Raw genomic sequence first — 13169 nt, 5'->3', positions numbered from 1 at the left:
CTGATGGGATTTTTGTGCTCCTCTTTCTGGAGTAGGGCCTGATGGAGAGGAGCGCTTCGAAGCCGCCGGGTAAGTGCCGTCTCCTCCGTTGGGTTCTGGATGGGCGTGGCCAAATGCCAGGATGCCGGTGGTCAGGAGGGAAGCTGTTGGCCTGGCTTTTCCTGGCCAGGGGGCCCCACAGGTCACAACCAGGCTGCTCTGCTTGACACGGATGAGGGCTGGGAGCCGGGGGCTTCTCTTTCCACGGCACCTTCTTCTGGCTTCCCTGCATTCTCTTCTTTCCTGGATCCTCTTGGATCTCCTCGTTGCCCGTCAGGGTTTCTGTCACTGGTTCTCTCCCTTCCTCTTTCCCTTCTCTGCTGGTGTACCCCAAGACCTCCAGGAGGCCCTGTCTTCTCTCTCTCTTGTTGGCTCCCTGGGTCGTTCTGGTGCTCTCCGGCGCCATTTCTAGACCGAAGCTAATGTCCTTCATCTCCCCTGTTCTTTGCCTGATCTCCCATCTCATTGTGGAGGTAAAATTTCCGATGCTTCCTTCGCTGCTTCACCCTGGATGGCCTCTTATAGCTGAGAACTGAATCCCACTGTTGAAATGCTCAAGGAGAATGCCTGTGGTGAAGAGGCCTGTTTTAAAATGACCTCCGATTTAAGTATCCGCAGGCAGGGGGCAGACTTGGGAATGAGATGTATAGATATGTTTACGATTGTTTTAATGTACAAATTGTGGTTGCTGTTAGCCACCCTGAGCCCGGCTTGTGCCAGGAAAGTGCGGGTAGAAACCTAATAAAATAAAATATTGATGATGAAGCCGTTGACTCTGCCGCTGCTTCCATGCAAGTTGGCAGGTTTGCAGTGGCCACGACTGGGTTTCTCTTGCAGGGATGATTCCAGAGTCCCAGCTGATGCTGAAAAATGAACTGGAACTCGTCAGAGCTCAGCTCTGTGCCCAAACCAAGGTCAGCATGGTGAGGCGGAGGCCTGCCACAGACCTCTTTCTTACACAGCTACGTCTGGCTGGGTAGTTGTTAAGACTTGTCAAATTCCAGCATAGTTCGCTGGGTCCATGGTGGAAGTAGAGAAACCCAGGGGATTCGGGACAAAGGGTTCTATCCTGATGTCTCAACCTGTAGCCCAGGATGGTCAGGAACACTTTTTTTAAAATCCCAAACATGGTTTAGACTGTCCACTTACATTGGAGCAAGCCCTCTAGAACTCTGTAAGTTTTCTTCTGAGTAAACATGAGTAGGACCAAGCTGAAAAAAAGAAGTTGGTTTTTATATGCTGACCTTCTCTACCACTTAAGGAAGAATCAAACCAGAGAGAGCTGTGACTAGCCCAAGGTCACCCAGCTGGCTTCGTGTGTGCAGGAGTGGGGAAACCAACCCAGTTCACCAGTTTAGCCTCCTCTACTCATGTGGAGGAGGGGTGGAGAATCCAACCCGGTTCTCCAGAAGAGAGTCCACCGCTCCAAACCACCTCTCTTAACCACTACACCACACTGCTGGACCTTTCCCCTATCGTGGGCGTCCACAAGGCCACATTTTCCTTGGAGTAAGACAGTGGTTCGTACGGAAGGGTGGGCCTGACCCAGATGCCACCCAGTCTCCATTTCTGGGTTGAAAAAGTGATTTTCCACTGGGTCAGATTGGCTAAGTGCGTCTGGGAGAGCTGCTGCCTCGCGTTCACATTCTCTCTCGTCCACAGTTTCAGAGCGTCGGCAATGGGGGTCTGCAGTAGAAGAGCCGGATCTGAGTCCAGGAACGACTTAAAGACCAACACGATCTTCTAGGCATGAGCTTTCGAGAGGCCAAGCTCCCTTCGTCAGGTATCTTCGTCAGCTATCTGATGAAGGGAACTTTGACTCTCAAAAGCTCGTACCCGGAAAATCTTACGCAAATGGAGGAGAAGAGTCATTCCCCAGAAAACCTTGCTGGTCTCTCAGGTGCTCCTGTACTCGGATCGAGCTGCTCTCTCCTACCCAGGCTGGCTCTTTTCAGGAATCAAAAGCTTTTCCCTCAGTCCCTGCTGTCTGTGGACATCTGCACGGGCTTAAAGACCCACAGCAATGGGGGGGGGGCATTATTGGCCCCATCAGGCAGCTGCCCATGCTGGCTTCAAGCTCTCACGCACCCTCCCCACTTCATCAGCCCCCTGCATAATTTTAGAGACCTTGACTGTGTCTTTCCTTGGGTTTCTTTTGTCCAAAATCAGCTGCCCTCTCCCCCTTTGAGGCATGGAAGGAGCAGGGGAAGGAAGGGAGAGGAGCCCCTGGCCCAGCTGTACACATGCCCTGTGCTTCTGGCCCGTGCTCCCCAGCCCCGCTTCCTGGTCGGTGTGCCCAGATGCCGACAATGCGGGTGACCTCTCTTCGTGCCCTCTTTTTCTGCCAGGCGTTTGAGGCCCTGAGCCACTCCATCACTCTGCTGGAGCAGGAGATCAACCAACAGCAGGGCCGGATCATGAATCTGGAAGGTGAGCCACCGGCAGTAGGGGGGTGGGGAGGCCTGGCTAAGCTGCCCTTTGGCTGGAGGCCTGGCTGAGCTGCCCCTTGGCTCAGGAGCAGGTGTGGCTGGGAGCATTGGGTTCCAAAGGGAAGCCATTGAAGGCTGTGTGTGGGGGTGGGGATAAGGTGTGAGCTGCATGTCTTTTGAAGTCCCCCTCAATCACCGTTCTGCACAGTGTGTGGCACCTCATGCGTAATGTGGATTTCCCTGCCCCCCTCAAACAAACAAACTTGGTTTTCATTGCCTGTTCCTGGTCTCCCTACTTGCAAAGCCGTAATTGAAATGGTATGAGACGGCCAGTGCAAATCCCCGCAAGGCTGCCAGCTCTAGTTAGAATGAACTGGAGAGCAATCCCTGTTCCCTGTGATCAGGAAGAATTCCCCCTCAATTTTACCTGATCTCTGTGGAAAGCTGCCAGTAGGCAAGACTGCTGTGCTCTGGCTGCTGTCCCCTCCTGGCCTGTGTGGCTGCCCCTCTCTCCTGCCTCCGTGAGGCTCCTGGCCATGTGATCCTCCAGAAGGACAGGGCAGGTTCAAAGCAAAGCCTTTGGGGTGCTTGAGGAGAGATGCTGGGGAACCGTGCTTGCCCGGCTGCAGAAGAGGCTCGAACTCTGGAGCTGCAGAACAGGGGTTGGTGCCGGCTGGATTTTGCCTTCAGCCCAATGGGGGCTTTTGGCGAGCCGTCCTCAATTGCAATCTCTCTCTCCCCTCCTGCTCCAGAGGAGTTAAAGTTTGCCATCCACTCATCTAGTGAGAGGACTTTGGAGGGTCTGATGCAGAAGAGGATCCAGGAGCTGTGGACAGCCGTGGCAGCGGAGGTGGAAGGGCTGCGTGGGTCCATGAACCAGAAGCAAAGCTCCGTGGAGGACTTGTCTCAAGAGGTCCTGGAGAGGTGGGAGACAGGAAGGGAGGAGGGTGAAGGACGGGGGTTCGCTGTCAGAGCCATTCTCAGGGCTCCAGCGGAGGTCACAGGACACTCGTCCTTGCTGGTAGCGGATGGAGAGGCGTTCACGGGCTTCCGGAAGGCCTCCCTGTCAACTCCTGACAGAAATTGGTCTCCAAAGACCAGAAGCCAAATCTCTGCCTGCGGTCCTTGTGGGTGCAGCAGAGCAGGGGTGGTCATCCTGCTGAGCGGTCAGCATGATGAGGGGAGTCGTCCTCCTGCACTGGTGTCTGAAGCCCCTCTTTTTTCCCCTTCCCCCAACTGCTCTGGGTAGCAAGAAATTCCTTTGGGACGAGCTGGAAGCCGTCCAGACCGAACTGCAGCGCATCCACCAGAAACTGAGTATGTAGCTACCAGGGTTACTTTCTTGGCATCGTTTGTATTTCCCCCGACTTTCTCCAGGAAAGTTCTCCCACCCCCCTCAGAACATGCTCAGTGGGGTTGGCCTGGGCTACACTCTTAGGAAATAGGGGGAAAGGGTGTCCTCCCCCCCCACCTTCTGGAACAGAATTCCCCAACTGAGGTTCTTCTGAGGCACACTGGAGCTTCCCTGCCTCAGTTTCTCTTGCCCTCGTCCATCTTATGGTGAGAGAGAGAGAGCCCCAGGCTCCTGCAGGCTGTTCTCGGGCCCTCCTTCCTTCCACCAGGAGGGGCGCCGGTCCCAGTGGGTGGAGGGGCCGTGACCAGGTGTGCTTGTGGCTTCCTATCCCAGAAAACCAGGAGGTGGACATCACCAGGAACCTGGTCAGCATCAAGAAGATGCAGGAGAACCAAGTGAAATGCACCAAGGTGAGCAGCTCAGCTGAGACCAGTCCTGCCCTCTGGCTGGAGAAGGGGATCCCGCTCGGAGGGGCCACGGGCGCAGGCGTGGCGGGTCTTTGAAAATGCCCCTTCTGACCCCTGGAGACGTGTGGTGGTAAAGGGCGGCCAGCCAGCCATGGGCCCCGTAACCTGTCGAGGGTGCATCATAAGGATGATGAGGGATTACAAACTGCTGCAAGGGGAGGGGGTGCTGGTTGCATGGCGGGCTGGCGCAGGGCCGATGCATGGCCGGGGAATGCACGGGTCAGTGCAGGTGCAAACACAGGCTGGGGAAATCCACCCTCCTCCCTGAGCAAAGCACCCCTGCCTGCCCGCCCACCCGCCCACCCTTCAGCTCATTCACCTGTGCCCCCCTCCTTGCTCCCAGTTCCTGGCCCAGCTGAAGGGCAGAGTCGCAGGGGATGCACCAGAGGCAGTGGGCAACAAGCCGGGGAGCGACGAAGGGAGCGACGACGTCTGGTGAGAAGAGGCCCCCTGAGCTGGCCATGCCCAAAAGAGCCCCACCTGCTCTCTCCCTGCCCTCATCTCGTTGGGGGGGGGGGGGCGGGGCTGCCTGCACAGTTAGGGCCAGGGAGTGTCCCAGGGAAGGGGGTGTCATCCAGGAAGGGCCAGTTCTGTTATCAACCCAGCTGCTGGGATTTCTCAGCCTCAGGGCCGATTTGCAATATGCGCCTGGTAATACCGTCCTACCATACAGGGCCCTGGTAAGGCTTAATGTAATAATGTGGGGGGAAAGCACTTCGGGGGTGGAAAGCACTGTCAAGCCACAGCTGACTTCTGGCAACCCCTCGTGGGGGTTGCAAGGCCAGAGGTGTTCAGAGGGCGCTTGTCACGGCCTGCCTCTGTGTGGCCGCCCTGGGCTTCTCCTCGGCGGTCTCCCGTCTAAGTCCAAACCAGGGCTGACTCTGCTTCGCTTCTGAGATCAGGCCAGCCAGTTCTCTTCCTCATCCTTAGCCTCTTGCTGCTGGAAGGTCAAGGAAGACTCCAGAAAGGGCGGGGGCCGCTTTCATCCCCAAAAGGTGAATTCCCAGGAGTTGCCCCTCCTCTTTTCTTCTCACACAGGTCGGCGGTCGACGCTCTCTGCCACTCCATCACCAACTCCACCGTCGGGAGCGACAAGAGGGGGCCTTTGAGAACGAAACGTGAGTGGGACCCCCGGACCTGGGCCCCTCCCTCCCTTGCCTGGGCCTGGATGCAGGTGGCTTCCACCCCACCCGCACCCCTTCTGCTCCTGCCGTGGTCCACAGGGCTGGCTGGGGGGCTGACCCTGCCGCTGTGACTCGCTCCGTGCCTCCTCTCCACCCCCCTGCCAGCATCTGGCCTCAGGGCTCCCAGCTTTGCTTAGCCGGAGCTGAGGCCCCAGGAGGGACTCGGACCCTTCTGGAGACTCGTCTCTTGGCTCTTCCACAGACCGAGGGAGCCACCCCCACTCCCACCGGAAGACAAGCTCCCCAGGCTCCTACCTGCCTGACCTGGCTGTTCGGCAGCATCGCAACAGCTCCTAGCTGGGAGAGGTGAGCCTCGGGGGCAGGGTGTGTGTCCCGGCTCCTCTGTCCTGGTCGGAATTGCTCCTCAGGTGCACAACCAGACTGCCCCCCCTGCAAGGCCGGGCAGGAGAAAAACTAATCCCACCTCTCCAGCGTGAGAGCCAGCGTGGTGTAGTGGTTAAGAGCGGTGGTTTGGAGCGGTGGAGTCTTATCTGGAGATCCGGGTTTGATTCCCCACTCCTCCACAGGAGCGGCGGAGGCTAATCTGGTGAACCGGGTTGGTTTCCCCACTCCTACACACGAAGCCAGCTGGGCGAGCTTGGGCTAGTCACAGCTCTCTCATCCCCACCTACCTCACAGGGTGTCTGTTGTGGGGAGGGGGAAGAGAAGGTGACTGTAAGCCGGTTTGAGTCTCCCTTAAGTGGTCGAGAAAGTCGGCAGATAAAAACCCAACTCTTCTTCTTCTCAGGCATCGGACAAGAGAGCAGGGAGAAAACGAGAGCCCTTCTTTGGGGCAAAGCTACGGACAGCAACGGATGGGATTAAACTCTACTCTTCTGGGCATCCTTGGCCCTCTGTGCCTCCTTCCAGTCCTGGGAACCCCCACCCCGTCCCCTCTGTCCCACTAGGCCCCCACTCCCGTTGCTAAAGAAGGCTCCGCTGAGGCATGGCCCAGCGCCAGCTCTGAAGCTTCAGTCAGAGGAGGGGATTGGGAAGGGAAGGGAAGGGAAGGAAGGAAGGAACTTTAGATGTCTCTGCGCTATGCGCTCAACACGAGTTTAAGCCTGTGGTGTTTTATTTTTACCACATGGTGAACATGGGAGAGGTGGAACACAGACTACGTAATTTGTCAGCGAAGGAGATTGTTGGAGTGATTTGCTCCTCCCACTTGCCCCAGAAGACGGGGGCTCTGCAAATCTGCTTCTTGGAATGCCTCCCCCAAAGGCAGCTGCACTGCAGGGCTGGTGCTGGTTGCTAAAACCAGAGACTGGTGGCTTCCTTCCCTTCCTTCCCCTTCCCAGGATGAATCAGGTAGGGCAGGAATGGAGTTCCTCTCTGCACTTCAGTCCTGAATGTAACCCCGACCTCCAGGGCTGCTTGTTTCCCAAAGGAGGGGTCTTTGTAGGGTTGCCAGCTCTGGGTGGGGAAATATCTGGAGGTGTCTAAGGAGGGCGGGGTACGGTGCCAGAAAATGCACCCTCCAAAGCAGCTATTTTATCCAGGGGAGCTGGTCTTTGTGGTCTAGAAATCTGTTGTAATACCAGGAGATCTCCAGCCACCACCTGGAGGTTGGCAACCCTAGTAGCCTGTGTCCCCCTCAGAGAGGAAGGAGACCGAGGGCAGCCAGGAACCCCAGACTTTGCCTGCTGGGGGGACGAGTCCAGGCTAAGGCTCACAAAACCTTATTTGGGAATAATTTTTTTAGTCCCTCTTGTCACTGCTACAGACCAACCAACACATTGGCCGTGATCGTTTGAGTCACAAGAACGGTGGCCTTTTCTGTCCTCTCCTGTGTTGCAGGGTTAGGGTATTTTCAGCCGTCCCGTTTTAGAGGAAGCAGAGGGCACGCTGGGTGGGATTCACAGAGACATCTTGTCTGCTTCTGCGCTCTCTCTTGTTGGGAGTGTGGCGACTCCTTTTTTTTTAAAGAAATATAAGCCGGGGTGCATCCAAGAAAAGGCCGTTGAAGCTAAAGTTTCTGCCCTTCTTACTGAAATCCCAAACGGCGCCTCTGGTTCCCATGTGATGCTTTTTATTTCGTGGCCCTTTCACAGTGGTGCCTGCCTTTGAGAGAGACCTCCCATCTCTCAGCCTTGCAGCGTCCCACAATCAGCTTCCAGAGGCTCCAGCACAATTCTCTTTAATGAGGTTCTTGGCCTTATAAGAACTTAAGAAAAGCCCTGCTGGATCAGGCCAAGAAGTCCCATCAAGTCCAGCGGTCTGTTCCCACAGCAGCCCACCGGGTGCCTCCAGATAGCCCACAAGCAAGACGACTGCAGCAGCATTATCCTGCCTGGGTTCCACGGCACCTAAGATAATAGGCAGGCTCCTCTGAAACTGCACAGAATAGGTATGCGTCATGACCAGTATCCATTTGGACTAGTAGCCATGGATAGCCCTCTCCTCCGTGAACATGTCCGCTCCCCTCTTAAAGGGAGTTCCACAATTTAACTATGCTTTGTGTGAAGAAGTACTTCCTGTTATCAGTTCTGAATCTCTCGCTCTCCAGCTTCAGCAGATTATCCCCCCCCCCCCGTGTTCTAGCATTATGAGAGGGAGAAAAGCTTCTCTGCTTCTTTCCCTTCTTGCCTTAGCCTGGGCAAAAGCTTTTCCTGGCCTCAGTGACTGTCAAATAGCCGGTGCTTCCTTGGAGCCGTTCCAGGGGAATTGCAAAACCTTTCCCTTGCTGCCAAGTACCCGGTTCTATCCCTACAAGAACCCCGTGGACTGATTTCCTCACTCAAGGGCAACTAAATATATGCTTAGACCTTTCAGTCATTATTTATGCTTCAAAGAGGGATTTTCTGCTCTACTTAAATCGTGGTCGGAGTCTTCTCATCGGTCTCTTTTCATATGCCCCCCCTTTTTTATCCCCAATTGTGTTTCCAAGTTTAGCAGCCATTAATGGCATTGCGGGCTTCCCTTTTGATTCTTGATTCTCACCCTGCCCCCTGCAAAAAACCAATCCAGGTCTTTGCAGCTGGAGCTGCGTCACTTCAAAGCAGGCTGGAAATTCTGGGGGCTGTGCAAAAATCATTTCACATTCAACACTTTTTCATCTGGAAAAATGGATTCGTTTTTTTTGGAATAGCACTTTTAAAGATATTGTCGAAGGCTTTCACGGTCAGAGTTCATTGGTTCTTGTAGGTTATCCGGGCTGTGTAACCGTGGTCTTGGAATTTTCTTTCCTGACGTTTCGCCAGCAACTGTGGCAGGCATCTTCAGAGTAGTAACACTGAAGGACAGTGTCTCTCAGTGTCAAGGGTGTAGGAAGAGTAATATATAGTCAGAAAGGGGTTGGGTTTGAGCTGAGTATTGTCCTGCAAAAGTATTGTCCTGTAAGTATCAAGATAATGTGCTAATGAGGGTATGGTATGTTAATATGGAACCATTGTATCCTGAAGTGATCTGTTAATGTGTGTAATCCAGAGCTAATCTGTATGGCTATTGTTGAATGTTGTCTTTGTCTGGAGGTTTTTCAGGGCAGGAAGCCAAGCCTTATTCATTCTTAAACTCTCCTCTTTTCTGTTAAAGTTGTGCTGATGTTTATGAATTTCAATGGCTTCTCTGTGCAATCTGACAAAATAGTTGGTAGAATTGTCCAGTCTTTCAGTGTCTTGGAATAAGACCCTGTGTCCTGTTTGTGTCAGTCCATGTTCAGCCACTGCTGATTTCTCAGGTTGGCCAAGTCTGCAGTATCTTTCATGTTCTTTTATCCTTGTTTGTATGCTGCGTTTTGTGGTCCCGATGTAAACTTCTCCACAGCTGCAAGGTATACGATATACTCCTGCAGAGGTGAGGGGGTCTCTTTTGTCTTTTGCTGATCGTAGCATTTGTTGTATTTTCTTGGTGGGTTTAAACACTGTTTGTAGGTTATGTTTTTTCAAAAGTTTCTCCTGCCACAGTTGCTGGCGAAACGTCAGGAAAGAAAATTCCAAGACCACGGTTACACAGCCCGGATAACCTACAAGAACCAATGAACTCTGACCGTGAAAGCCTTCGACAATATTTTGAACGCCTCTACGGGGAGGAAATATTTCAACAGACCCGGAGATTGGAAACACTTCGGAACAAGAAAGCACATCTACTTTGTTCTTTAACTTTTCTACTGCGATGCAGAGACACTGGAACCATTCCATCTTTTCTCACAAGTAAAAGAATCTTTAAAACTTCACGAGCTAACCACGTTTATGACCATCTAGAACGGGCTCTCTTACAAGAGAGAATTCACACTACCCGCAGAGAACTTGCTGCCACAGACAAGGAGTTGTTTTACTTACATATCAATACTAGCCACAAAATGAGAAGCCATGATTGGGACAAGATTGATAATCTCACCTACAGAAAAATGGAACAGGGGTTAACCAGCCATACTTCCAGACAGAAGCAAAAGTTTAACAAATTACAGGAAAGAAGACAGAACAGTCCAAAACTTGACAACAAACGGATTATCTTCAATCTGACAGACCGACAACTCTCACCTGAAGAAACTTCCATCTTAGCTAAGGGAGGAAACTTTGCAGTCACTCCCACCCAAATTCCAGTGGAAGACATCATTGCAAATGTAGAATCTGCCATTCGTAATCTACCTGAAGAAGATGCTGAGGAAATAAGAGGAGAGACAGCAAGAATTCTACGAAAAGCAAAGCCCCCTGCTAGCAATATAACACGCAAGGAGAGAAACGCCATCAAGACCCTCAATGCAGATCCAGAAATCATTATTCTACCAGCTGACAAAGGCAATGCCACAGTGATCATGAAAACAGAAGAATACAAAAAGAAGATTGAGGAACTTCTGGACCCTGCCACATACAAAAAACTAAAACGAGATCCAACTTGCAAAATTACCAGGAAAACTAGCATTCTGATCAAGAATTCCACTCTTCATCCCGACACACACAGAAAACTATGCAAGACTGAAGCACAACCACCACGATTATATGGACTACCTAAAATTCATAAGGATTCCGTTCCACTCCGACCCATCGTGAGTGCCATTGGTTCCCCAACATATGAATTAGCTAAATATTTGACCACCCTCCTACAGGACCACATTGGAAAAACCACTTCTTACATCAAAGATTCAACTCACTTCATCAACAAAATCAGTCCGTTAAGACTCAATCCAAAGGATATATTAATCAGTTTTGATGTTGTATCCCTCTTTACCAAGGTTCCAGTAAAAGACACAATCTCATTGATTAACCAGATTTTTCCAGAAGATATAACAGCCTGATTTCACCATTGTTTGACAACAAGTTATTTCCTATGGGATCAAGAATTTTATGAACAGATTGATGGAGTAGCTATGGGAAGTCCACTCAGTCCAGTAATAGCAAACTTTTACATGGAATATTTTGAAAAGACAGCATTAGAATCAGCACCTTACAAACCTACAGTCTGGTTCAGGTTCGTAGATGATACATTTACCATTTGGAGCCATGGTGAAGAAAAATTAATGGACTTTCTAAACCATCTTAATAATATCCATCCAAACATTCAGTTTACCATGGAAAAGGAAATTGAGGGTAAACTCCCATTTCCTGATACCCTTGTCATCCGTAAAACAAACCTTCAGTTAGGTCACAAGGTCTACCGGAAACCAACTCACACAGATCGCTACTTACACAAAAACTCCAACCACCACCCCCGACAGAAAAGAGGAATAATCAAAACATTAATGGACCGTGCAAGACGGATCTGTGAACCACAGTTTCTCAAGGAAGAAACTAATCATCTAAATCACGCACTGCTAGCAAACGGCTACTCCAAGAATGAAATCAGAAGGGCCATTAAACCAAACAAAAATCAGAAAACTCAAGAAAAACAGCCTCCCATAGGAAAGGTATTCTTGCCATTTATTAAAGGAGTCACTGATAGGATGGAGAAACTTTTGAAAAAACATAACCTACAAACAGTGTTTAAACCCACCAAGAAAATACAACAAATGCTACGATCAGCAAAAGACAAAAGAGACCCCCTCACCTCTGCAGGAGTATATCGTATACCTTGCAGCTGTGGAGAAGTTTACATCGGGACCACAAAACGCAGCATACAAACAAGGATAAAAGAACATGAAAGATACTGCAGACTTGGCCAACCTGAGAAATCAGCAGTGGCTGAACATGGACTGACACAAACAGGACACAGGGTCTTATTCCAAGACACTGAAAGACTGGACAATTCTACCAACTATTTTGTCAGATTGCACAGAGAAGCCATTGAAATTCATAAACATCAGCACAACTTTAACAGAAAAGAGGAGAGTTTAAGAATGAATAAGGCTTGGCTTCCTGCCCTGAAAAACCTCCAGACAAAGACAACATTCAACAATAGCCATACAGATTAGCTCTGGATTACACACATTAACAGATCACTTCAGGATACAATGGTTCCATATTAACATACCATACCCTCATTAGCACATTATCTTGATACTTACAGGACAATACTTTTGCAGGACAATACTCAGCTCAAACCCAACCCCTTTCTGACTATATATTACTCTTCCTACACCCTTGACACTGAGAGACACTGTCCTTCAGTGTTACTACTCTGAAGATGCCTGCCACAGTTGCTGGCGAAACGTCAGGAAAGAAAATTCCAAGACCACGGTTACACAGCCCGGATAACCTACAAGAACTTTTAAAGATGTTTAATATGTTTAACAACTGGATCAAAATAGTATGTTTAATCAATGCTGACACCTTGAATATATTTAATTTGGTTCCAATGACACCCCCCCCCCACCATCAGATGAAATTCTAGGAAACTGTACCCTTCCCCCAAGCAAGGCCGCTGGCCAAATTGCAAACAGGGAGGGGGTCCTTGACTTGGAGGCAACTGTCGTTCTCCCTTTGGCAGCAGCAAGGGTAGGGTCAGTCTGCACAAGAGCTGTGCTTCTCGCTCAGCATTTTGGATGGATTTGGCCGGGGCGGGGGGAGTGCTGTGCTTCAGAGAAAGAATGGCTCGTGTGGACCTGAGTTGTGAGGGGCCCCTTGGGCATCTGTCGTGTTTTAGTTCACTTGAAGTGCTGGTTCTGACCTTGAAGGCCCTTCGCCAGCGCTGACTCGCTTATCCCAGGACTCCCATCCGACCAGGTCTTCCGCCAACAAAGGAGGGCCTCCTTCAATTAAGGAAGACTTTCCCCCAAGAGGGACTAAAAAAGCCTGTTTTTCCATGTGAGAAGGGCATCCTGCATTGGAGGACGACCCAGCCGAACTGCGTCGTGGTGGACCCCGCATGGCAGAAGGGAGCCCTGTGGGGTCAGCCTGGTGGAAGGAAGCCTCTCCCCATGCGATCCCCTCCGGCCTGCTTGCTACCCTCTCCAGAGCAGTTTCTCTGCATCCTCCCCCTTCTTTCCTAGAAGATGCCTGCCTGCCCTCCTGCATGCCCAGCGCTTTTCTGAAGGGGTCGAGGCTGAGCAGGCGGAGGGTGTTGTCTCTCCAGACATCCGGAAGCCATAGGATGGTCCTGCATTGAGCAGGGGGTTAGAATCATAGAATAGAATCGTAGAGTTGGAAGGGACCCCCAGGGTCATCTAGTCCAACCACCCCTGCACAATTCAGGAAATTCACAACTACCTTCCCCCTCACACCCCCAGTGACCCCCACTACATGCCCAGAAGATGGGTTGGTCTAGATGGCCTGGGTGCTCTCTTCCAACTCTGTGACTATGAAAAGATACCAGGCAGAGC

The 13169-nt window shown here is 51.4% G+C and overlaps 1 protein-coding gene across 1 annotated transcript; it reads left to right on the top strand.

Moving 5' to 3' along the window:
* The first annotated feature begins 878 nt into the window (after positions 1-878).
* On the top strand, positions 879-5770 carry CCDC159 (coiled-coil domain containing 159). Its single transcript, XM_056850716.1, has 8 exons — positions 879-962; positions 2388-2469; positions 3221-3392; positions 3718-3785; positions 4156-4232; positions 4633-4724; positions 5328-5407; positions 5676-5770. Exons 1-8 carry the CDS (start codon positions 879-881, stop codon positions 5768-5770), a joined length of 750 nt encoding a protein of 249 aa, XP_056706694.1.
* Positions 5771-13169: the final 7399 nt, after the last annotated feature.

The sequence above is a fragment of the Euleptes europaea genome, chromosome 1 (assembly GCF_029931775.1).
Source record: "Euleptes europaea isolate rEulEur1 chromosome 1, rEulEur1.hap1, whole genome shotgun sequence".
NCBI classification, from domain to species: domain Eukaryota; kingdom Metazoa; phylum Chordata; class Lepidosauria; order Squamata; family Sphaerodactylidae; genus Euleptes; species Euleptes europaea.
This window is presented reverse-complemented; position numbering and strand designations above follow the sequence as displayed.

What these genes read in the sequence shown, in the direction of transcription:
- CCDC159 (XM_056850716.1), top strand. Translation starts at nt 879, where the DNA reads ATGATTCCAGAGTCCCAGCTGATGCTGAAAAATGAACTGGAACTCGTC. An exon ending in TCTCAAGAGGTCCTGGAGAG is followed by an intron (nt 3,393 to 3,717) that starts GTGGGAGACAGG and finishes TGCTCTGGGTAG; the next exon opens with CAAGAAATTCCTTTGGGACG. An exon ending in GCGCATCCACCAGAAACTGA is followed by an intron (nt 3,786 to 4,155) that starts GTATGTAGCTAC and finishes TTCCTATCCCAG; the next exon opens with AAAACCAGGAGGTGGACATC.